General features: G+C 39.0%; 1 protein-coding gene across 1 annotated transcript in view; it reads right to left on the reverse strand.

Annotated features, from left to right (window-relative positions):
* LOC126236279 (serine/threonine-protein kinase ATR) overlaps positions 1 to 25,491 on the reverse strand; it is a 391,469-nt gene that overhangs the window by 67,986 nt on the left and 297,992 nt on the right. The window contains exons 34-37 of the mRNA XM_049945439.1: positions 22,040 to 22,212; positions 15,619 to 15,762; positions 11,562 to 11,710; positions 5,327 to 5,450 (exon numbers count right to left, since the gene is read on the reverse strand). Of these exons, the coding sequence (XP_049801396.1) occupies positions 5,327 to 5,450; positions 11,562 to 11,710; positions 15,619 to 15,762; positions 22,040 to 22,212 (590 nt within the window). The remainder of the gene's footprint in view (positions 1 to 5,326; positions 5,451 to 11,561; positions 11,711 to 15,618; positions 15,763 to 22,039; positions 22,213 to 25,491) is intronic.

Genomic DNA, 25,491 nt, shown 5'->3' on the forward strand with positions numbered 1-25,491 from the left:
AATGTGTTTTAGCTCTCCTACAGGGTGTGTGGCTTAGGTTCTCTGTCTCTGGTTTCGCTCTTCTTTACCAGCCATCACATAATTCAGACATGAAATGTCCTAACTCTTCCTGTTCCTCTGCGTACTATTCTCAGTGATCACCCTGGCTGGCAGGCAGCTTCACAGTCCATCCCAGGTGGGCCCACATAAATTCCGAGGTTTCAAAATTTAGTTTATTTAACTCTTTCACTTCAAACTCTCTTCAGACATCCAAGTCCTTTTCCACCCTGATGAGGTACACCTGTGCAATATAAGTGAACAAAACGAAAAAATTGAAGGAATATTGGATAAAAATTATTTGCCTTTGTAAAAGACATAGATGGAAATGAAGACAGTTTACTCTAATCAGATACTTAAACCTACATTCCACAGATCACTAGCTCTATCGAAACTATGCAAAACAAGTCCATTTACAGACTCCCTACATACAATTTTCTTATGTTTGTTACTGCATTCTGGCATTCGCAAATTAAAGTGCCTTACATGTAATGAAAATTAACACATTACTGCAGTTTTTTCATCCACAATGTTGGGGAGAGATGGAGATGCTAGCTGCTAAATATCTTATTCTGGAACGTTAAAACCATATATTTTCTTTTATTATAATTTTTATCTCCAACCAGCTGTATTTATTGCCTGTTGTGGTGTTTCCATACCTTACAGTGCTAGACTTGCACTTGTAAAACACAATGTCTGACAAAATAAGTGACGTACCAACATGGGGAGGAGGAAACAAAACTAAAGTTCATGGATTGAGAAAGTATGTGATGTTATTTTACTAATTACAAAATCAAATCAAATTTACATAGAACTTTTCAGTATGAACCCACTAATCAGTATGACATTTGATCCCCTCTGGCATGAAAACATGCACTAATTCGGTAGGGAATTGTGTCATAAGGCCACAATATCCTCTCCTGAGGCAAGCTGGCTCACAACTGTTGTAAATGGTCCTTGATGTCCTGGATATTGGCACTGGGACAGAATTGATGTCTGAGTTGGTCCCATACACATTCTATCAGGGATCTTGCTGGCCACGAGAGCACCTCAATATCGTGCACAAAGATCATAGAGATAAAAGCCATGTCAGGACGAGTAATGCCCGGTTGAAAAATAGCACGATGCTAGCTTTATATAACACTTATATTGCAGGTTTATCTCACTAGGGGTAAGATAGATACTGCCTACAGGAAAATTAAAGATACCTTTGGAGAAAAGAGAGCCACTTGTATGAATATCAAGAGCTCAGATGGAAACCCAGTTCTAAGCAAAGAAGGGAAAGCAGAAAGGTGGAAGGAGTATATAGAGGGTCTATACAAGGGCGATGTACTTGAGGACAATATTATGGAAATGGGAGAGGATGTAGATGAAGATGAAATGGGAGATATGATACTGCGTGAAGAGTATGACAGAGCACTGAAAGACCTGAGTTGAAACAAGGCCCCGGGAGTAGAAAACATTCCATTAGAACTATTGACGGCCTTGGGAGAGCCAGTCCTGACAAAACTCTACCATCTGGTGAGCAAGATGTATGAGACAGGCGAAATACACTCAGACTTCAAGAAGAATATAATAATTCCAATCCCAAAGAAAGCAGGTGTTGACAGATGTGAAAATTACCGAACTATCAGTTTAATAAATCACAGCTGCAAAATACTAACATGAATTCTTTACAGACGAATGGAAAACTTGAAGAAGCCGACCTCGGGGAAGATCAGTTTGGATTCCGTAGAAATGTTGGAACACGTGAGGGAATACTGACCCTACGACTTATCTTAGAAGAAAGATTAAGGAAAGGCAAACCTACGTTTCTAGCATTTGTAGACTTAGAGAAAGCTTTTGACAATGTTGACTGGAATACTCTCTTTCAAATTTTAAAGGTGGCAGGGGTAAAATACAGGGAGCGAAAGGCTATTTACAATTTGTACAGAAACCAGATGGCAGTTATAAGAGTCGAGGGGCATGAAAGGGAAGCAGTGGTTGGGAAGGGAGTGAGACAGGGTTGTAGCCTCTCCCCGATGTTATTCAATCTGTATATTGAGCAAGCAGTAAAGGAAACAAAAGAAAAATTTAGAGTAGGTATTAAAATCCAGGGAGAAGAAAGAAAAACTTTGAGGTTCGCCGATGACATTGTAATTCTGTCAGAGACAGCAAAGGACTTGGAAGAGCAGTTGAACGGAATGGACAGTGTCTTGAAAGGAGGATATAAGATGAACATCAACAAAACCTAAACGAGGATAATGGAATGTAGTCGAATTAAGTCGGGTGATGCTGAGAGAATTAGATTAGGAAATGAGACACTTACAGTAGTAAAAGAGTTTTGCTATTTGGGGAGCAAAATAACTGATGATGATCGAAGTAGAGAGGATATAAAATGTAGACTGGCAATGGCAAGGAAAGCGTTTCTAAGGAAGAAAAATTTGTTAAAATCGAATATAGATTTAAGTGTCAGGAAGTCGTTTCTGAAAGTATTTGTATGGAGTGTAGCCATGTATGGAAGTGAAACATGGACAATAAATAGTTTGGACAAGAAGAGAATAGAAGCTTTCGAAATGTGCTACAGAAGAATGTTGAAGATTAGGTGGGTAGATCACGTAACTAATGAGGAGGTATTGTATAGGATTGGGGAGGAGAGAAGTTTGTGGCACAACTTGACTAGAAGAAGGGATCGGTTGGTAGGACATGTCCTGAGGCATCAAGGTATCACAAATTTAGCATTGGAGGGCAGCGAGGAGGGTAAAAATCGTAGAGGGAGACCAAGAAATGGATACACTAAGCAGATTCGGAAGGATGTAGGCTGCAGTAGGTACTGGGAGATGAAGGAGCTTGCACAGGAATGAGTAGCATGGAGAGCTGCATCAACCAGTCTCAGGACTGAAGACCACAACAACAACAACATATTGCAGGAGTTCCGTGACGTACTGTTGTGCCAACCGAGTTCCTTCAATCACTACCAGACTTGCCTGTAGTCATATCCAATGGTCCCCCACACCATGACACTAGGAGTAGCATCACTTTTCCACTACAAAGAATTGGAAGAATGGGACCTCTCTCTAGGTCCACGTCATCACCATACTCTCCAACGGCCGAGGGTTGAGTGGGGGATGGTGTGTGGGGTGTAAACCACGATTCATCATGGAATACAATGTGATGATATTCTTCAGCAGTCCATCCATCCCAGTCATGGTACCACTCCAAATACAGCCAATTATGCTGTGGTGTTAATGACAAACTACACATGGGATGGTAATTCCTTAGTATTGCTACGTCTAGTCTGTCACATATGAATGTCACACAAATCTGGATACATCATGATTTGACCAGCCAGCCAAATGGAGTCTCCGAATAAGCTTCCTTCCCAACTCTCTCAGGTGCTAAAAATGATGTCTCACATTTGTGGCATCTCCATGACTTTCACTGTCTTCACTCAACATCAGATGCTGCTGATGCCATTATACCCTATCAGGCCCAGTAACAACACTAATACACTCCAGCAGCCGTTTTAACTGTTACAGAGTATTGCAACTCTAAGCAGTCACACACTTGCCAATGGCGTGTCACATATCAGTTACCAATGTGCCTAAACATAATGCCTTTTGTGCTTTAAAATCAACTGCAAATATTCAAAAACATTAAATAAAGCTGAAACTTCCTGGTACATTAAAACTGTGTGCCGGACCGAGGCTCGAACTCAGAACCTTTGCCTTTCGCTGGCAAGCACTCTACCAACTGAGCTACCCAAGCACAACTCTCGACCCGTCCTCACAATCTTACTTCCGCCAGTACCTCATCTCCTACCGTCCAGACTTCACAGAAGTTCCAGTAGTACTAGTCCTGCACGTTTCGCAGGAGAACTTCTGTGAAGTTTGGAAGGTAGGGGATGAGGTACTGGTGGAAGTAAGATTATAAGGATGGGTTGTCAGTCATACTTGGGTAGTTAAGTTGGTAGAGAACTTGCCCGCGTAAGGCAACGGTCCCGAGTTTGAGTCTCGGTCCGGCACACAGTTTTAAACTGCCAGGAAGTTTCAAATCAGCGCACACTCCGCTGCAGAGTGAAAATTTCATTCTGGAATCATTAAATAAAGCTGGCTGGAGATAAAAGTAGTAATAAAAGAGAACAAGTAGTTTTTATTCTACATAGCAAGAAACTGCTCTTTGATACAACTGAAGTTACTACATCAACATCAGCATAAATATTTACATCCATACTTTGCAAACCACTGTTAAGGGCACGGCTGGGAGTACTTATCAGTGTATCAATCAGTAAATCTTGTTCCCATTTAATTCACGTGTGGAATGTGGGAAGAATAAGTGTGTGTTCTAATTATCTTCTTGATCCCACTTGTATTATGGTTAGACATTGTCTCAAAACTCATATGATGCATATTCTACTGATCAAAGCTGTATGACTGACTTCCAGTGTTAGTTGATGAAGCAATTATTCTTGCCTTGAGAACTGAGTAATATGTGTTTCATATCATACAATTGGTTTCAGAAGCAGCTGCATCATCAGCTGCTACCAAATAATTAAAAAAACATTAATGTGTGTAGGTCAGGCCAGTCAGTCATGATGATCAAACCCATGCCAAACAATGCATGTGAGCTTAGGAACAGCAACTGGACAGCAGCTGACAAGGAACTGACTAGTGCAGTCTGCCAGCAAGCCAGCTGATTGTGGTGACACAAGTATGAGCACATTCATCTCACTTCCTTGCAGGCTGTACTATTCAGTTCTTTATGGCTGTCAAGGCAGCTGCCCTGGTTGCTCTTACTAGGTTCACATGCGTTGTTAGGTGTGGGTTTGATCATCTTGACGGCCTGGCTCGATCAATGCAGGTTCATAAGTTTTTAGTTATTTTGTAGCACTTGATAATGGAGCTTTTAATTTTTGAAACAGTCTGTGCAGTGGGAAAGACAAATTACTTAGTTCTCAATACAAGTGATATCTGCTGCACTGACTAACACTGGAAGTCAACTATACAGCTCTTATCAACATCAACATTACAACACGCACCAGATGAGTTTCAAGACAATGTGCAATCATAACATACGTGTTGACATCTGAACCCAGACAGCAATAAAATACTAAATTCGTCAAATAAACAAAGGTCATAAGATTCCAAAATCAGATAAATCATTTCATTATTGGAGAAATAATAAGGAAAATAGGAAAGGTAAATGACACAAACCATAAAAGATTTCTTCTTCTTGCCTTAGATGGAAAAACATTACAGTAAACACTGATATAGTGGTTTCGTGTATTTTAAAGTGAACAATATCTACTCACTTTTGGTTTGCATAACATCATATAGTTTTCCCCATCAGAGCCAACCAGAGTAATACACCTTGGTTTTTGCATCGACTGTAGAATTGTCACTTTCTCAAGAAGGTGGGAAATATGAACACCAGCTCTAAAACAATATAGAAAAGGAAATGATAACAATGTAATTTTCTATTAACTAGGAGGTTACCTTGTATTTTAAGTTTTTATAAAGGTAACAACTGTTTTGATTAAAACTAGTGAATATAAAAGCATTTATATGTATTCATCAACCTGCTGACACTGAAAAACTATATGGTTTTCTGTGTCTAGTTACATATTTTGTATAGCTGAACCAGCAAAATTAGCTTGTTACGAATATTTACATCTCTTCTCTTTCTTACGTTAATGCAAGTTTACTTGTAAACAGTGCCTTTCAGTGCAATGACTCACTTTGTGAATTCTGATCTCACTTCAAAAGGGGTATTTCATTTGTACAGATACAAGTATCGTAAATACTCAAAAAACCAAATGCTTTCTATATTGTTCTAGAATAAGCCACATTGTGAGAGAGTAACATTAATGTTATTCTCTGAGAATATGGTTTATTCTAGAAAAATATAGTAAGGATGTTTTGAACAATGGAGCTTTATTTGCCTTTTTTCTGATTTTAAATCTTTTGCTTTAAATGGTGTCATTTTCACTTTCAGCTGTAACTGGTTTTATTGAACTATTGTAATTTTGGCTTATGTGCCACTGTCAAGTGTAAGGCTTGATGTGATGATACAGAAACAGGTTAAAAATAATAATGCTCTTATAGGGCTGTGTCATTCTTGATAGTAATAGAGTCAATGGCTGTTGTCAATGACATGAGTATAGCTGTGTTACTGATAAACAGCTGTTGACACTATTACCACTAAGAGTGACACAGCCTTACAAGAACACTGTTATTTTTAACCTATTTCTATGCTGTAGCATGACATCAAACTTTATATTTGACAAGAGCACATAAGCCAAAATAGAAATAGTGTAATAAAAACAATTATAGCAAAAAATAAAATAATGAAGTAATTTAAAGAATTTATATAAGGTGCAGACTCCTGTTATGAAAAGTCAAATACTTTTTTTCTTGTTTTCAGTTATGTCTACTAATCCTACTTTCAGATTTGATACAAAGTAAGTGGTCATGTTATGAACATTACACTGTTCAGTAAAATTTATCAATGTGCTCTGGCTTCAAGAGAAACACTGAATATTCACTGCAGGACTATGTACCAACAGAAAAAATTTCTAGTCAATCAATTTTATAAATTAAAGTGACGACCTAAATGAGATCATCAGGTTGATGGGGGATGGAATGTTGATTCATCTCATTATCAGTAATGACCTTTGTACTGTACCTTTAGAGTTCATACTCAGGCTATTAACATTCTTTGAGTTATGTTACCAGCTGACTGGTGTTAGATTAGATTCAAATTTTGTTCCATAGATCCAAAAAATAAGATGATTCATGTCAGAAAGTATAAAATAAAAGCATAAAACATTTGAATATAATACTTACTACCCTGATCATTTGTCAGGAGGTTGTCAAAATAGGTGAACACAATGTGCTAAACTGGAACAGCTAATATTTACATGATTAACATGCTGTCCGAATGAAACATCGTTATGCACTTTTAATAAATTTATCATACACAAAATACCTGATCTTGACTGTTGTGACCATGTGCTGTCAAAATTGAAATCTAACAGATATTTTTACTTAAACCGGCTTAACAGCCTCTGTTAAGATATTCATCTATGGAGAAGAAGGAGTTGCCTATCAAAAAGTCTTTGAAACTCTGTTTAAACCATGCTTTATCTGAAACCAAGTTTTTAATGGTTCCTGGCAATTTATTGAAAATGTGTGTTCCTGAATATTGAACCCCTTTGATTTCAGCTCTTTATGTAGATTGTTCTTATTCCTAGTACTGACACTATGTATTGAGCTATTGGTTGAAAATAGAGATGAATTACTTGCAACAAATTTCATTACGGAATAAATATACTGAGAAGCATTGATTAGACTAAGCTCCTTGAACAGGTTTCTACACGATGTTCCTGAATTTACACCACAAATGGTTCTTAAAACATACTTTTGCACACTAAAAACTTTTTCTCAGTTCGATGAGTTACCCAAGAATATGATCCCATATGACATAATAAAATGAAAGTAAGCAAAGTATGAAAGTATTTTATATTTATATCTCCTACATCTGACATCATTCTCACTGCAAATACAGACTTGTTTAGGTACTTAAGAAATTCTGTGGTATGCCGTTCCCAACTGAATTTATTAACGAGTTGTTATCCCAAAAATTTAACACTGTCAACCTCTTCGATCTGCAGGCCTTGGAAGGAAATCTCTTACAGGTTCTGAACTGCACATAGTGGGTCTTCTCAAGTGTAAGGGCAATGAATTAGCTTCAAACCACTTATTAATGTCAGTGAAAATTTGATTGGCAGCTATTTCTAAATCTGTACATGACTTACTACTTATTGCAACATTTGTATCACCTGCAAACAAAACAAACTTAGCAACTGGAAATGTAACAGATGAGAGGTCATTAATGTACACAAGAAAAAGCAATGGACCCAAGATGAAACCTTGAGGAACACCACATGTAATTAATTCCCCAGTCAGGTATTTTGCAATGACACCCTTAGTTTCCTGTTAGATAGATAAGACTCAAACCACTTCACATTATTGCCAGTGACACCATATTTTAATTCACGTAAGAGAATGCTGTGGTTAACACAGTCAAAGGCTTTTGACAGGTCACGGAAAATGCCAGTAGCCTGTAATTTATTATCTAATGAATTAAGTACATTCTCACTGTAAGTGCAAATAGCTTTCTCTACATCACCCTTAAGACATCTCAACTGTGACTTGGACAATATATTATTCGCAGTCAGATCCTTAAGGAGATGCTTGAACAGAACCTTTTCAAATACTTTTGAGAAAGCCGGCAAAAGTGAAATTGATCAATAGTGATCATTATCATTATCTCTATTTGTCACAGAGGCTACAAGAAAACTGTGTGAAATATGCAGTATCTTATTTGACAATACTACAGCCAACTAATAATGTAACTAATACCTGTATCGTATGGATGTAACAGAAACTGAGTAATCATTATAATCATCTCTATTTATCACAGAGGTGACAAGAAAACAGTGTGAAACATTTGGCAATACTGTAGCCAAACAATGTCAACAATAACATCATATATCAATCATAGTTTGAGAGTGATAAGTTATCAGTCAGCATTTAAAAAGAGCAGATGCTGTGCAACAGACTCTGGAAACACTGGGAACTCCATGGCTGAGCCAGAGTCAGTAATGGTTCAGACCAGGAAAAACAACTGACAGTGCTTTCCATTTGGAACTTTGACCGTAGATAGGTCCCCTCAAAATACGTAACTGTCATACTGATTGACATCAATGCCTTCAGTAACATCTGGTGGTCTGTAGTGTTTATGTGGGTAAAAGAACTCACAATATTAACAACACAATACAAAAATACTCCACAGACGATTTTGAATGCTTGGTTGTAGAATGGTCTACAAGAACTGCAAAATTATGAAGCAATCACAAAAGGATGCATAAAATTGTCACTACCTGAGGAAATTTTCTAAAATCTGGCAGTTAAACCCTTTCTTGGAATTATGAAAGGGAACAGTGAAACTGAAAGAGCTGTTGCGTACACAGATAACATTCTAATGATGGTTTCAAAGTGTTACAGTGCTGCAGTGGACAAGAAAGTCTGTGGTTTACTGGAACACATGGGAAGATTGTGTTCATACTGTAAACTCATCATTGTTACACAAACCCATGTAGTAGCTTCAGAGAAACATGACTGTCAGGCTACTCTGACACTGCCCCATGCGGCATGGGTGCTCAAAATTGCCTATCAGCTAGCCCATGAGAAGGTGATTCAGGCTACCTGCCAGGTAGCCCCACTGCATAAGCCTTTTACCCACCCCTGATGGATGGTCTTGGCTGAGATATTAAGTCATATAGGCTACAGCCCATCTCACTGATTGTCCGTACATCAGCTGTTTGCCCTGCGGATGCCCAACTCGAGGTGAAATAGCCTGAGCTAGAAATGTGTGTATAAAAAAAAAATAATAAAAAAATACACCACTTTCAGGTGCCTGGGAATATACGTGAATGAAAAATTAAATATACTGAACATATTAACACAATGGCACTTAAGAGCCAGGACTCTAGTATAAAAACCAGCCACAGTTGGCTCTGCAATATACAAATTATCCATGTAAGCAGTCTCCAGCTCTACCTTTACTACAGTCACTGGTTTTGTGACCTCTGCCTGCAAGGAGATAGTGAAAGGCAGTGCAATTCCAGGTGCTGAGGGCTGTACATATAGACTCACTGGCGTGTTTAGAACCATGCCAGTAGGCTCACTATTTATCATTCCAGGAATCTATTTAACTGATACAACTACTTTAAAAAATCAGCCCACACAGTATTGCTCCTCTAAGCAAGACAAAAATCACAGCCACCTGTATAACTAGCAGAGTTGAATTGTGAAACTGGATAGTGGTTGTACAGCAGGAGGAGAGGGATTACAGTGGTAAATGTGAGGTCTGAAGGGTGTATAGCTGTGAACCTTGAGAAGAGGCTGTCAGTAATAACATGGTGAATATATGGAGTGCGGGGTGTGAAGGCACCCTGTCTCAGAAAATTATAAAAATTGCAAGCCTTATTTAGCTTAAAAATTTGGTTTTCACAGTATTACCATCTGAATTTGCTACAGTACTTAGGCCTACTTTACAAAACTTACTTTCTTACTATGATCATTTTTCACTTTCCTTCTTACTACAGATTGACATAATAAGTAAATTCATGACTAATGGTATTTGGAACATCTACAGAAGCTTCCACATTACTTTGCCCCCCCCCCCCTCCTCCTCCTCCTCCAGATATCATCTGCACTGTTTAAGTTCACATTATCATTTGTGTATCAAACTGCCAACGGAACAAACAAACATATAAAATCTAATTCCTTGTATTTTTTGACAAAACAACTAAATAAACCTTAGCAGCTAACACTGTACACATAGTGTTTTTGAATTCTAACAAAACGAACTAACTCACTGAATACAGATAATTTCACAAAATTACAAAAAATTTCCCTGACCTATAATAATTTACTCCCGGTGACGGTCATTACTATAACAGAGCCAGCATGGAGTGTACCATTAAATATGAATTAATGGGTGAACTGTACATCTTTTGATGTCACCTGGTTAGGAAAACAGCCAACAGCTTACCAACGAATACTTTGAGCCATGGGTTATCACATGGTTTACGATAAGTTTTATTGCTACCTTTTCAGCTGACATGTGCAGAGCAAAAAAATTGTCATTGTCACACAGCAAAACCTTCCTTAGCAAGGCAATGAAATCATTCGTAGGCAGATTTACTACCTACTCAGGAAGGAAATCATTACTAACACTGAATCAAATGAGAGGAAAGAATGAGTCGCAGATAGGCATAACAAAAAAACTGTCGCAAATAGGCTTTCAGCCAGGAAAGCCTTCATCAAAAACAGGCAACACACACACACACACACACACACACACACACACACACACACACACACACACACACACGCGCGCGTGCGCTCAAATACCACTCACACACAGTCTATAACACTATTTCTGGTCTCTTTTAATTACATGGCTTTAAGTTTGTGCGAACATGTACACTCCTTTGTTGGCAGATAATGACACTGGTGTGTGAGAGCGTGTGTGTGTATCTGTGGTCTATTTCTGATGAGGGCCTTATTGGCCGTAGGCTTATTTGTGACAGTCTTTTTGTTGTGCCTATCTGTGATTCAGCATCTCCACTATATGGAGAGTGGCAACTTTCCTTTTCGTAATACTGTCACACTCCACCCTGAATTTTCCATTGTTTGAGAGGAAAGACTGCATACTTAATGAATTGCCCAACCAAATCATACTGCTTTCAGATTACTTTTGGACAGTTAAGAAATCAATGGGAACAAAGTGATATAATTTGGCAGTAATAAGTTTAGAATTATCATCACATGATGTGCTACTGTCAAGGTCACACAGGTTCTGTCACAGGAGTGTGACAACTTATAATCCTGTCATACTTGCTGCATTTTATTGATATTTTTAATGCATAACTTCAAAACAATATTAGAAAACATACTTTGGATGTAGTTACATACTCTGGAAATGGGTTGTGTTCCTTTGAACCATTTGAAGGGAGCACAAAACTCAAATACTTCTGTGTAGGGACTATGATTCTGCTGAAATTTGGTGATCTCAGAAGCTGGTTGAGCTGTGGTACGAGATCTGTTACTGTAGTCGTTGATGCCTGCAGGAGTAAAAACATGGCCACATCACAAATACTAGAAATTAAACATTTTTAACTAACAATAGAAAATATTTACATATCTTTTATATGTTTTGTCAAAAGAGATAAACAGTTCTCCACAGTCAAAATGGAAAATACTATACAAGAACAAGAACAGACTGCCATGTGTGTCAGATAATAATTTACATTTTCATTGGATGTTGAGACTTTACTCACAACTGAGCCTAACACAAAGCATAGGTACAGTCCACAAGCCCCCCCCCCCCTCCCCCCAAGATTTGGTTTTCGATAGTTATCATCACAGAAGTTGCCCATGTCTTTGAGAGCTCTTGTCAGCTTTGTCTCCACCTCATCAAAGTTCTGACTTTGGGCAGCAATCCTGGTATTATCAGCATAGATAAATGTTTTAGTTCCAGAGATAATTGGTTGGTCTTTGTAGAAATATTATTATAAATATTATACAACAGCAGGGACGATATACTACCCTCAGGCAGACCATTTTTCTGAATCCTCCATCAACTTTTCATGTTTTACAGAGTGAAAAAGTATTTCCTGTTCTGCATCAAACGTTGGGTGAACTGTGTTAAGTGGTAATCCTCTGCGACTGAATACACTTTTCTAACCATCATTTTGCGGTTGACCATATCATAAGGTGCTGCAAGTGCAATGAAAGCCGCACTGAAACCAGACCTCCTTCAGAATCGTCCTCAATGTATTGAACCAAATTAAGGATCTGTCCACAGAAAGACCTTCCTGGGTGAAAACCTGACTGCTCTTTTACTAGACTTTTGTCAACATACTCTGATATTTAATATAGAATCAGTCTTTTCAATAACTTACACAAGTGCCAGAGAAGTGAAAGTGGACAAAAAAGTTTTCTGATACTACTGGCTCTTAAAAGTTGTACTACATTAGTTTTGCACCATATCTTAGGAATCTGCAATTCTGAAATAAAGGTATTCATAAGATTTAATATCCACTGTTTTGTAACAGGTACAAACATTTCAGTTTCTTCTGTTTGTAGTTTGTCTAGGTTTGCAGCTTTATTGTTCTTCACACACTTGAATACTATATCCCATTTACGATATTGGAAAGTTGATTTCATTTGCACATGATCATAACAACAATGCAATGATAACACAGAAACAATATGGCTTCAACAACTGTCAGTGTAGTAGCATACAATTCTGAAAGCTGATAATGGTAGCAACCTTAAACAAGTGAGTATCAGTACAAAGTTGCATATCATAGACCAACTTCTATTGAAACAGCTCCTCTAATCAGCCATTGTGAATGATTAATAGAACTGGAGCATCAATGGGGCAACTGTATGAGAATGGAGAATTAACTTAACATAGCATTTTCAATGGTCCAGGCATTAACCTGAAGCAATTTAAGAAAATCAAGGAAAATCTAAGTCTGAGTGCCTTGATGCAGAATTTAATTCTACTCTACTCAGATGTAAATCTAATATCTTAAGCTAATGTGCCATCTCACTTCACCTTTTAAGAAGAGAAAAAATTACAAGGCTCATTCCATGAAATGTGTCATCATTGCTCTGCTAAAGTTCTCTTACAATTGATTACTTTTCTTAAGTAATGGATAATTTGAATAGCATACAAATAATTTGTTGGAAAAAAGTATTTGTAACATAAATTAGCAGGTTAACTGTACTACTGCCTTCCTTTCTTAAGCAGAACAACATTTGGTTATACTAATCAGTTCTAAAAACACACCAAGTAACCTGCTCTAATGGACCTCAAACTGAGTAAAGATGTTAATAGTCTTCCTGAATTTGGTTCAAAAGTTTAGAAACAATTTTTTCTACAAAGCCAATGCCTTTTATTAGGAGGACCATTTTAGTGTTTAAGACCACCACACATCTGCAGTGTGCTCTTTCTTCAAATTTTCAGTTTCTTTATACCAACTTCTTCCACTCTAATAAAATCCTTAAGTTTTTATCTCTTCCTGATTTTCCATTGTGCCCACTGTTCCAGTAATCTATTTCAACTTTTCCTTCTTTACCTTCCCTGACCCATATTAATCTCAGTTTACTTAAGTAATATGCTACACCACAGTAATTCAATTCTGACAAATTATTTTCATATGTCATGTCAGTCAATTCTATATGTGCATTTTCTAGCTTAGGTGTATGTTTCACTGTGCAATACACCTATGATTAAATAACTGCTTAAATTACTAAAGAACACTGAAAAATTACTTGGGCATGTATCACTCCTGTTTCTTCAAATTATTGTTCCTTTAACCACAATTCAGCATCTTCAAATATCTACGTCATTGAACTTATGAAAAAAGCAAGTCTGAGTTACACCAGATAAAAATATACACTCCCGGAAATTGAAATAAGAACACCGTGAATTCATTGTCCCAGGAAGGGGAAACTTTATTGACACATTCCTGGGGTCAGATACATCACATGATCACACTGACAGAACCACAGGCACATAGACACAGGCAACAGAGCATGCACAATGTCGGCACTAGTACAGTGTATATCCACCTTTCGCAGCAATGCAGGCTGCTATTCTCACATGGAGACGATCGTAGAGATGCTGGATGTAGTCCTGTGGAACGGCTTGCCATGCCATTTCCACCTGGCGCCTCAGTTGGACCAGCGTTCGTGCTGGACGTGCAGACCGCGTGAGACGACGCTTCATCCAGTCCCAAACATGCTCAATGGGGGACAGATCCGGAGATCTTGCTGGCCAGGGTAGTTGACTTACACCTTCTAGAGCACGTTGGGTGGCACGGGATACATGCGGACGTGCATTGTCCTGTTGGAACAGCAAGTTCCCTTGCCGGTCTAGGAATGGTAGAACGATCGGTTCGATGACGGTTTGGATGTACCGTGCACTATTCAGTGTCCCCTCGACGATCACCAGTGGTGTACGGCCAGTGTAGGAGATCGCTCCCCACACCATGATGCCGGGTGTTGGCCCTGTGTGCCTCGGTCGTATGCAGTCCTGATTGTGGCGCTCACCTGCACGGCGCCAAACACGCATACGACCATCATTGGCACCAAGGCAGAAGCGACTCTCATCGCTGAAGACGACACGTCTCCATTCGTCCCTCCATTCACGCCTGTCGCGACACCACTGGAGGCGGGCTGCACGATGTTGGGGCGTGAGCGGAAGACGGCCTAACGGTGTGCGGGACCGTAGCCCAGCTTCATGGAGACGGTTGCGAATGGTCCTCGCCGATACCCCAGGAGCAACAATGTCCCTAATTTGCTGGGAAGTGGCGGTGCGGTCCCCTACGGCACTGCGTAGGATCCTACGGTCTTGGCGTGCATCCGTGCGTCGCTGCGGTCCGGTCCCAGGTCGACGGGCACGTGCACCTTCCGCCGACCACTGGCGACAACATCGATGTACTGTGGAGACCTCACGCCCCACGTGTTGAGCAATTCGGCGGTACGTCCACCCGGCCTCCCGCATGCCCACTATACGCCCTCGCTCAAAGTCCGTCAACTGCACATACGGTTCACGTCCACGCTGTCGCGGCATGCTACCAGTGTTAAAGACTGCGATGGAGCTCCGTATGCCACGGCAAACTGGCTGACACTGATGGCGGCGGTGCACAAATGCTGTGCAGCTAGCGCCATTCGACGGCCAACACCGCGGTTCCTGGTGTGTCCGCTGTGCCGTGCGTGTGATCATTGCTTGTACAGCCCTCTCGCAGTGTCTGGAGCAAGTATGGTGGGTCTGACACACCGGTGTCAATGTGTTCTTTTTTCCATTTCCAGGAGTGTAATATACAGATTTTCATCTTTCTGTCTGTTAAAACTAATTATTACAATTAGTAAGCAGCTATATCCCTGAAAGGTACTTTAGTTAAACACATTGAAACACAGATTAGTTTAACTTATACACACAAATTTTCAAACTTACATCAGAAACAGGTTTGTTTGTGAGGTCAATAAGCATATCTGTTAGTGCAATGTAGTCACTGACGAGTTTTGAGAGACCAGCATGGATGACGCTCTCATCATGCAGGATTTCATGACACCGTTTGGCTCGAACGTTGTAATTGGACTGTACAAAGAAAAATGTATGAATATAGTACAAAAATTAAAGAGGATCTTAACTAATAATGTTTATAGATCAAAATTCTAATTGTGATATTTACAACCAGAATGAATTTTCACTCTGGAGCGGAATGTGTCCCAATTTGAAACTTCTGTCAGATTAAAACTGCATGGGGGACTGGCACTTGAACGTGGGACCTTTGCCTTTTGTGATTGAGCTATTGAAGTACAACTCATGACCCACCCTCATAGATCCCAGGTTTGAGTCCCAGTTTCATAAGTCGTTTTAATCTGCCAGGAAGTTTTGAGTCAGCACACACTCCACTGCAGAGTGAAAATTCATTCCGCAAACCACTCCCTAGATTCTGTGGTTAAGCTATTTCTCCTTTCTTTCAGTGTGTTAGTCCCACGGTGGGAGAACGTCTGTGAATTCTGGAAGACAGAAGGATTAATGATGGAATTGAAGTTGTCAGGACAGGTTGTAAATTGTACTTGGACAGCTCATTCAGTAGTACACTTGCCTGTGAAACGTAAAGTTCCCGTGTTCGAATGCTATTAGGACATGAAGTATTAATCTGCCTTGAGGTTTCAAATGGTATTATCAAAATCATAAATTTTTTTTTGGTAAATGAGTCATTACAGAAAAGTACTGTAACTCTTATGGCAAGTGTGTGTCATAGCCACTACATAATGTATAAAATACATTATATACATACATAACATACATGTATAAAATACCATGAAGGAAACGGTTTATTGACACACAATTCATACAGATTTAGAAAACATCGTTCTTGTGAAACACAACTAGCTCTTTACTCACACAAAGTGTTGAGTGCTATAGACAAGAGATTTCAAACTGATTCCATATTTCTGGATTTCCAGAAGGCTTTTGACACTGTACCATAAAAGTGGCTTGTAGTGAAATTGCATGCCTATGGAATATCGTCTCAGTTTTGTGACTGGATTTGTGATTTCCTGTCAGAGAAGTCACAGTTTGTAGTAACTGATGGCAAGTCATCGAGTAAAACAGAAGTGATTTCTGTGTTCCCCAAGGTAGTGTTATAGGCCCTTTGCTGTTCCTTATCTACATAAACAATTTAGGAGACAATCTGAGAAGCCATCTCAGGTTGTTTGCAAATGATGCTGTTGTTTATCGACTAATAAAGTCATCAGAAGATCAAAATAAATTGGAAAACGATTTAGAAAAGATATACGTATGGTGTGAAAATTGGCAATTGACCCTAAATAACGAAAAGTGAGAGATCATTCACGTAAGTTCTAAAAGGAATCTATTAAACTTTGGTTACACGATGAATAAGTCAAATCTAAAGGCTGTAAATTCAACTATATACCTAGGAATTAAATTATAAACAACTTAAACTGGAAGATACACATAGGAAAAGTTGTGGGGAAGGCTAACCAAAGACTGTGTTTGATTGGCAGGAAACTTAGGAAATGTAACAGGTCTTCTAAGGAGACTACCTACACTACGCTTGTCCGTCCTCTTTTAGAATACTGCTGCATGGTGTGGGATCCTTACCAGATAGGATTGTGGAGTACATCGTAAACATTCAAAGAAGGGCAGCACGTTTTAAATTATCATGAAATAGGGGAGAGAGTGTTACTGAAATGATACAGGATTTGGGATGGACATCATTAAAACAAAGCATTTTTCATTGTGGAGGAATTTTCTCACAAAATTCCAATCAGAAATTTTCTCCAATTCCAATCAGCAATTTTCTCCTCCAAATGCGAAAACATTTTCTTGACACTGACCTACATAGGGAGAACTGATTACCATGATAAAATAAGGGAAATCAGAGCTCGTACGGAAAAATATAGGTGTTCTTTTTTTCTGTGTGCTATACGAGATTGGAATAATAGAGAATTGTGAAGGTGGTTCGATGAATCCTCTGCCAGGCACTTAAATGTGATTTGCAGAGTATTGATATAGATGTGGATTACATGTAATAAAATCCTAACACCAGAATCATAATACATAACATGGTGGGTAGCAAATACAGCCAGAGGCACAACAGAAACTGTGGTGAACACATGCAATTTAATTACTGCTCCTAGAGTCATTGTGTACTATCTGAGTTGCTGTCTTGAATTTTATTTAAGAGTACAGCTAGCTCATTATTATCTGGTCCACAAAATGGTGGCAATGTGGCCACACTTTATAATGGGAGTTTAAGTGTTTAATGATAATATTTATCAAAGAATTAAGAGATCTGAAGACATAAATTCAACTGTGTTTGAACATGAATACAGAACATCCCAAGTCATGTTTAGCCTCCACGAATGTAAAATTTCATATATTTTCAGTTACCTAACTCAACAACATAATTTTTAGAACTAATTTTAAGCAAAAGAATATTTCTCGTCACTCACTCTGTAGTACATGCCAAAAGTAAAAAACAATCAACACATTTAATATGCAGGGAGGTTAGAAAACAGTCTGAAAGCTTGTAAGGGTGTTGAAGGGTAGATTTGTGCAGAGAAAAAAAATGTTTAAGAACAAAATTCGATATATTCAGCTGTTCCTAAGTTAATTAGCATCGATGTTAGACAATCAGGCCATTGTGTATGCAAATTCAAGCAGCCCACCAGATACAATTAGTGTCAGCTGTCCTCATAGCATACTTGATGGTGCAAGAGACAGCTCAGCCGCTGGTTCAGTTTCAATCTTTACTACTGCTGCACCTCTAATTTTCGTATTTCTCTCTTGTTTGCTTTTAGGAAACTGAATAAAGAACATGTTTGGTGACGCCATCTCTGGCAGATCACTTGAAAACACACACACACACACACACACACACACACACACACACACACACACACACACACACACACAAACACAAACACACACACAGCACACATCTGTTCAATTTATGAAAATGTAATGTGACTGGATAGACAAAAAATCTACTCACCAAGCAGCAGCACAAGAACACACACATATTAAGGTTAAGGAAAAGTGCATTATTTTTGGAGCCAATAGCTCCTCCTCCTGGCTGAAGGGTTCAAGGGAAAGGACTTGCGAAATTTAGGAAACGAGGGAAGTTTGAAAAGGTGTTCCAGAACGCAGGTCAGAGAGACTTACGAGATAGGATGAAAAGGAAAGACTATTTTTTTCATTCCTTCCTGTAAATCTCTCCTGACCCAGGGTTTTTGGCCACTTTTCCAAACTCTTCCCATTTCCTGAAGCTCATCAGTCCTTTTTCTTCATCCCTCTTCCTTCCCCTTCAACCCTTCTGCCAGACGAATGAGCCACTGACTCTGAAAGCAGGCAAATTTTCTTAACCTTTATATGTGTGTGTTCTCCTGCCACACCTCGGCAAGTAGATTTTCTTTGCCTATGCAGTTTCAAAAACTGAAAATTGATTATTTTTGTTGTCACAATTATTAAAGATATTTTTACACATATTTCATCTGCAGTGAATTTCACCTGAAGTTTCTGAATCCTAAGGAAACTTTAAATCTCCATGTATAACAAGTTTGCAAAAAGTCGTGGACAATGATACAACATTTTAGGTGTTCAAATTGAACAAATACTTTTAACTTTTGTAATAGCACAGGTATTTCACCTTATCTCTTCAGTCACTAATATTCATTCATTCTTTTCTCAAAAAAAGTTGTTTATCACATTGGATGACACAAATGAGAGACACATTGTGTTTCACACTTTTAATGTATTCCAAGTTAACTGAATACCAACAGGTTGTTTTCAAACATTTTTATATCTTATTCTTCTCATCCCTCACTTCACCTTTAGAAGTGTAGGGTAATACTCCAACAGTGTTTTTATGAAAATAATAAATCATGTGTACATAAAATTTAGTTACATCATTCCACGTATTCCAGAGCTATGCTTTTATTTCACCCTCACCCTTAGCCGTAAGTGTGCTAGGGATGTCTTACTGTCAAGGCTATCTTTTCCAGGTAGCAAGTGATACATGTGCCAAGTTTGGTTGAAACTGCTTCAGGCATTACAGAGAAAAATCATAATCACGACTGTCACCAGTGAATCTAGCAACCACAAAAACTATGAATTCGACACTAATATTGGTCAGTATTGAATATTTTCACGTATCACATCTTCTCACCCCCAATGACACTCCTATGGTTGATAGTGGTATACACCACCACAGTACTGTTATACGAATAGTTACACAAATAGTGAGTCATGTATGTACACAATATGGTTGAAATTACTCAAGATGCTCCTGAGTTATGCTTCTGTGTTACTGCTCTCCCTCTTTGGACTGGCTCCAAACACCCTCTCCCTCTTCCACCTAGCTCCATCCATATTCTCTTTTCCATCTGCTCCCTACCCATCACTATCTTCCACATACCTCCTACACCCCCCACCCCCACCCCCCTGTACATATCCTCCTCACAACTAACTTTGTCCACCTCCTCCTCCTCTTACTCCATATCTGCCTTAAATTCTATCTGTCCATCTCCCAGTATGGGAGGTAGATCGTTCTTATCCCCAATGTACTTCTTTCCAGAGAGTAAGTGACGTGAGGGACAAAAATGGCTCTGAGCACTATTGGACTTAACATCTGTGGTCATCAGTCCCCTAGAACTTAGAACTACTTAAACCTAACTAACCTAAGGACATCACACACATCCATGCCCGAGGCAGGATTCAAACCTGCAACCGGAGCGGTCACGCGGTTCTAGACTGAAGACGTGAGGGACAAGTTTGGCTGAACTCAGTCATGTGGTTTAGGAGGGGATGTGAAACATACATAAGTAAATACAACACCCATTTTTATAATATATTAGCCGAGTACCTGGTGTTGCCTGGATATTTATTTATTTCAATCTTCTCTCCCCTTTTCCACTTGCCTCCTCCCATCTTGTCCTCCTTCAACCTGACTCCCCACACCCTGTACCTCTTTCACCTGCCTCATCACAATTTGTTCCTCTTCCACCTGCTTCCCCATACTGTCTCACTCATTCACCTCATGCTTTCTCCCTCTTCCACCTGCCTCCTCACATCCCGTATGCTTTCCCATTTGTCCCCTATCTTCTTCAGCTCACACATCTTTTAAACATCCCCCTTATCTCCATCCATCTACTTCTCCCCCTCTCTCTGTTCACCTCCTCCTCCCCCTCTCTCTATCCAACTCCACATCCCAGCTCTCTTTGTCAATCTACTCCTCCCTCCTCTCTTTATCCATCCCCTCCTCCCCACTTTCTGTCCATATTCCCCTCCTCTTTGTCTGTATGTCTCCTGCTCCCTCTGTCTGTCCATCTCCTACTTCCCCCCTTTTTGTCTGCCCATCTCCTCCTTCTGCCTCTCCCTGTCCATCTTTTCATTCTCCTTCTCTCTGCCTTGTCATATGCTCTCCCTCTTTGGACTGGCTCCAAACACCCTCTCCCTCTTCCACCTAGCTCCATCCATATTCTCTTTTCCATCTGCTCCCTACCCATCACTATCTTCCACATACCTCCTACACCCCCCACCCCCACCCCCTGTACATATCATCCTCACAACTAACTTTGTCCACCTCCTCCTCCTCTTACTCCATATCTGCCTTAAATTCTATCTGTCCATCTCCTCCTCCCCCTCTCTATCAATCTCTTTTTCCCCTCTCTCAGACCATTTCCTCCACCTTCACAGTCCAGCTCCTCCTCCTCTCTCTCTGACCATCTCATCTTCCACCTCTATCCATCCAGCTCATCCTTCTCCCTGTATGTCTGTTCACCTCTTCCTGCCCCCTCTCTCTGTCCATCTTGTCCTCGCCCCTTTCTCTGTCTATCTCATACTCCACCTCTCACTACCCATCTCCTCCACTCCCCTCTCTTTGCTCAGTCATTACCATCTGCATATGTGCAGCTTGGAACATTCTGATACTACCCGCACAGCAAGCCAGTCCTGCAGGGCAGGCTAGACTTCAAGCATCATTATGTCAAGTGTCATAAACCTTTTCGCCCCAATCTCAATCCAACCACTATGGAAGCAAGGTGGTTCTTACCCACACAGTACTTCTCTCCAGACAATAAGTAGTGTGTGTACCAAATTTGACTGAAATTTATCCAGTGATTAAGGAGGAAATGTGGACCATACATATGCACATAAATCCATTCTTGCTCTCTCTCTCTCTCTCTCTCTCTCTCTCTCTCTCTCTCTCTCTCTCTCTCTCTCTGAGCGAAGTGAATAATTAACACATAAATGTTAGTAGCAGATAACTCCAATCACATGACAAATGCAGATTTTACTGTCAAAAGGTACAGGCAATATGACATTTTAAGATGCAATTTACCTTTAACGGTGCCATCAACATCCAAAGAACATAATGTGGATATGCAATGAGCACTCTGATAATTATAGTCTTCAGCTGTTTCACCACCATGCTATTCTGATGACACACTCTTGATATAAGCTGTGACAATGCAGTCATCAGCATGTAAGGGGGTAGAGCTGATGTTACTTTCACTGAACAAAACAGAGATAAATAAAAATCCTCATTATTCATAGACCTTATCAATATTATGTTTCAGATATATGAAAAAGAAATACGTATGATGATATTCCACCAAAGAACTACAGGAAGGAAGGGACACAGTCAGGGATTTAAAATCTTTTCAGTGACAAGACCATGAGAGACAAACACAGGCTTGGTTGGGTAAAGATGTCCAGTACTTAAAAACTGTATTGTCTTATTTGATAACATAGAAACGGGAATCACCAGTACAAAAACAACTGAAGAGTGATGTCTTAGGAAATCTGAGACCACTGTTGGTATAACGGGGCGGGAGGGTGGGGGGGTGGGGGGGTGGGGGGGTACTGTATCACTTACTATACAGGGTGTCCCAGGGGAGGGACTGTCATTATTCTGAAAAGCAAAAAGGCCTGTTTACTAACAGGGGCTCTAAAATTTGTACCTTAAGAGTTAAAGTACTACTTCATCTTCAATACTGCAAGCTCTCTGCTTTCCATATTTTGAGAGGCAGTAGTATGGACCGAAACAAGGAAACAAAAATAGTAAACTTGGGCTCTAAATGCATAACTTAAGAGCTATGAGTACTTGGGCTCTAAATGTATAACTTAAGAGCTATGAGTACTTGTTCATCTTCACTACTGTGAAACAGATCTCTTCTACTGAACAACTGCCCACAGCTCTTAAGGTATGCATTTTGGAGTGTACTGACCATTCCTCCAGGCACACTTTGTATTTATAACTGTGATTATTGGTCTGATGAACAGACCATTTCAGATCTAAAGCTAGTTCAGAAAAGTGCAGTTTATCCAGTCTACTGCTGCATGGTAACCCTTTTGGATAAATTGCACTTTGCATCACTTTTTTTAGATCTGAGGATATGTTTATCAAATCAAAACTAGTAAACAAAATAATAAATATAGTGACTGTTCCAGATGTTGTTTTCTTTCATTAGACTGTAAGAACTCAGCTACTCAATAAACATTTTGACACGGGAAGATGAAAGAATCACAAGTTTTCTTCAAGAGTACTTTTCTAAAAGAATTAGACTAATGGATCAAACAGGAAGATATTCAGAGTAAAAATAGCAAAGCATAATAAAAAAATTAACAATGAAATGCAGAAGACATGCAAAAGTAACAGATAATAATAGAGCAGTCAGAGACACACAAAATACAGTCTGTAAGTGGGATGGGGGGTGTTAGTTTGAGAATAAGTACGTAGTGGAAATCAGCCACATGCCAGATATAGATTCCATCCCACAAAGTTCAGATTTAGTAGTACTGGGAGAAAGTATCCACTCCAGTCTATCTAGAATCTTAATGTTAACTACACAAGGCACTAAAAATTGCCACTATCTGACCACTTGCTTTCTTTTCATGAAGTTTAAAGCTTAACAGTAACATTGCATATGTTGTTAGAGAAACATGAATTATCTCCATCTCTGGTTATGGTGTCACAACAATAATGGAGATGGGAGTAGAAGGCAGTATAGGGTTGAAGGGTCAGGGTGGCGGTGGAGTGGGCTGGGATGCACAAGACAAACCTGCAATTGGGGATGGGGGCAGTTGTGTGAGGTAAGAATCGTATCTATTTAGTTTTTAAGTAAGAAATAATAAATCATCGAACAGGACAACCCAGACTAATTAAGTGTTGGGCTGAATGAAAGTCAGATAGATAGTACTGGTAGATCAGAACAATATGACTATGATAACAGATTTGTAATGTTTTATTCTCACAATCCTTGTGCATGTGAGTAACTTGAAGCCTGACAGAATAAGACAGTGGGAAGCCAAATTGGTTCAATGTGATATTTGAATAACACTATATCAGTATTTATCACAACTGCAAATATTTAGAGAATTCAAAATGAGATTAAATGCCAGGAAAAGACACAGGATCTACAATGTATAGATCAACATACTTCTGGATCCCTAGTCTGACACTTTACTGTCAAAATTTGCACAAGTACAGACAGAAACAGTTGTTATGCATCAAGCTATTTGTGCAAGACGCATTACATGCAGAAACATATCACTGAGAATAGAGTTCTTTACTCCAACAGTAGGATGCTTGCTGGTGATCTGTCCATACCTTTGCTGATTGTGGTAATCGGTACCCAAAATTAACGTGATTATTGGCCGAGAAAAGAATCGGATGCCAAACTGCTAAGCAATGTGAATTTAAATCTGACTAATTAATTGGCAACCAGTGGCACTAGTAGCTTTGTGTTATCTACACAACAACATCAACAAGCTATAGCAATAAAAAAACAAGTGTTTCTGTCAATGAGGACACAGATAATTTTCTGAGTGCTTAGGTTCCATAACAAAATGATACAGCTTCCAAAGTGAGAGGATTTTATTCATGACTACTATGATGAGAAACTTGGTACTAAGAAAGAAATACAAGTTCAAACTTAGAGAAAGAGATAAAACAAAAGTTACCATGATGTAATTTTTACACTAGAAAATGGGCTCACAATAAAAACCCTGTTTAATTTGAAAACAAAATTATTTGTGAAACACAGGATTAATATATCACAATGGTCAAATAACTGTAGTAAAATGAATCAAATATACCAATTATATGTAAGTAAAACTAAAACTTGCCTTACATGAGTTAGGGGAAAACTATCTTAATTATAAGTGATACATCAGCACTAGGTTACAAACTAATAAAGTAAGAAAGTTCACATACTTAATGATATGTATAATTCCACATTACAAAATTAAAGAACATAAAGCTGACAGCCTCACAAAAATAAAACTACAAGACGGTAAAAGTCCAAAGTTCTTTGTGTGGCAACCACAAGAAAGAGAGAGAATCATACCAAGAAATCACTAAACTCAAAGATTAGGAATGGAGGAAGATACCTTGGGCTCTACAAAGAAACTTGATGAGAAATTTAAAAATTTCCCAAGGTTTATGGAGATGCGAAAAAGAAAAATTATGTCTCTTTGGTGAAATCATATGCACAAGAATTTCAAACAAATGGCATCCCCTAAACACAAATACAGAACTGAAAATTCTTCTTTAAAGTGCTACTAGAAAACATAAGAATGTTAAGGTAAGGGAGAGAAGAAAAGCATAAGGAATAACAAAGAGAAAGAATGAAACAGATACAGACAAGCAAACATGCAAGCAGCACCAAGTGGTTCATTCAACAAATTAATATTTTTATTATTGTTGTGTTGTTGTTACTAAGACTAACAGATATTTTCATTTAATTCATTTTTTCAATTTTTTCATTTTGCTACATGTAATAGTTCTAT

The sequence above is a fragment of the Schistocerca nitens genome, chromosome 2, assembly GCF_023898315.1.
Source record: "Schistocerca nitens isolate TAMUIC-IGC-003100 chromosome 2, iqSchNite1.1, whole genome shotgun sequence".
Classification (NCBI taxonomy): Eukaryota; Metazoa; Arthropoda; class Insecta; order Orthoptera; family Acrididae; genus Schistocerca; species Schistocerca nitens.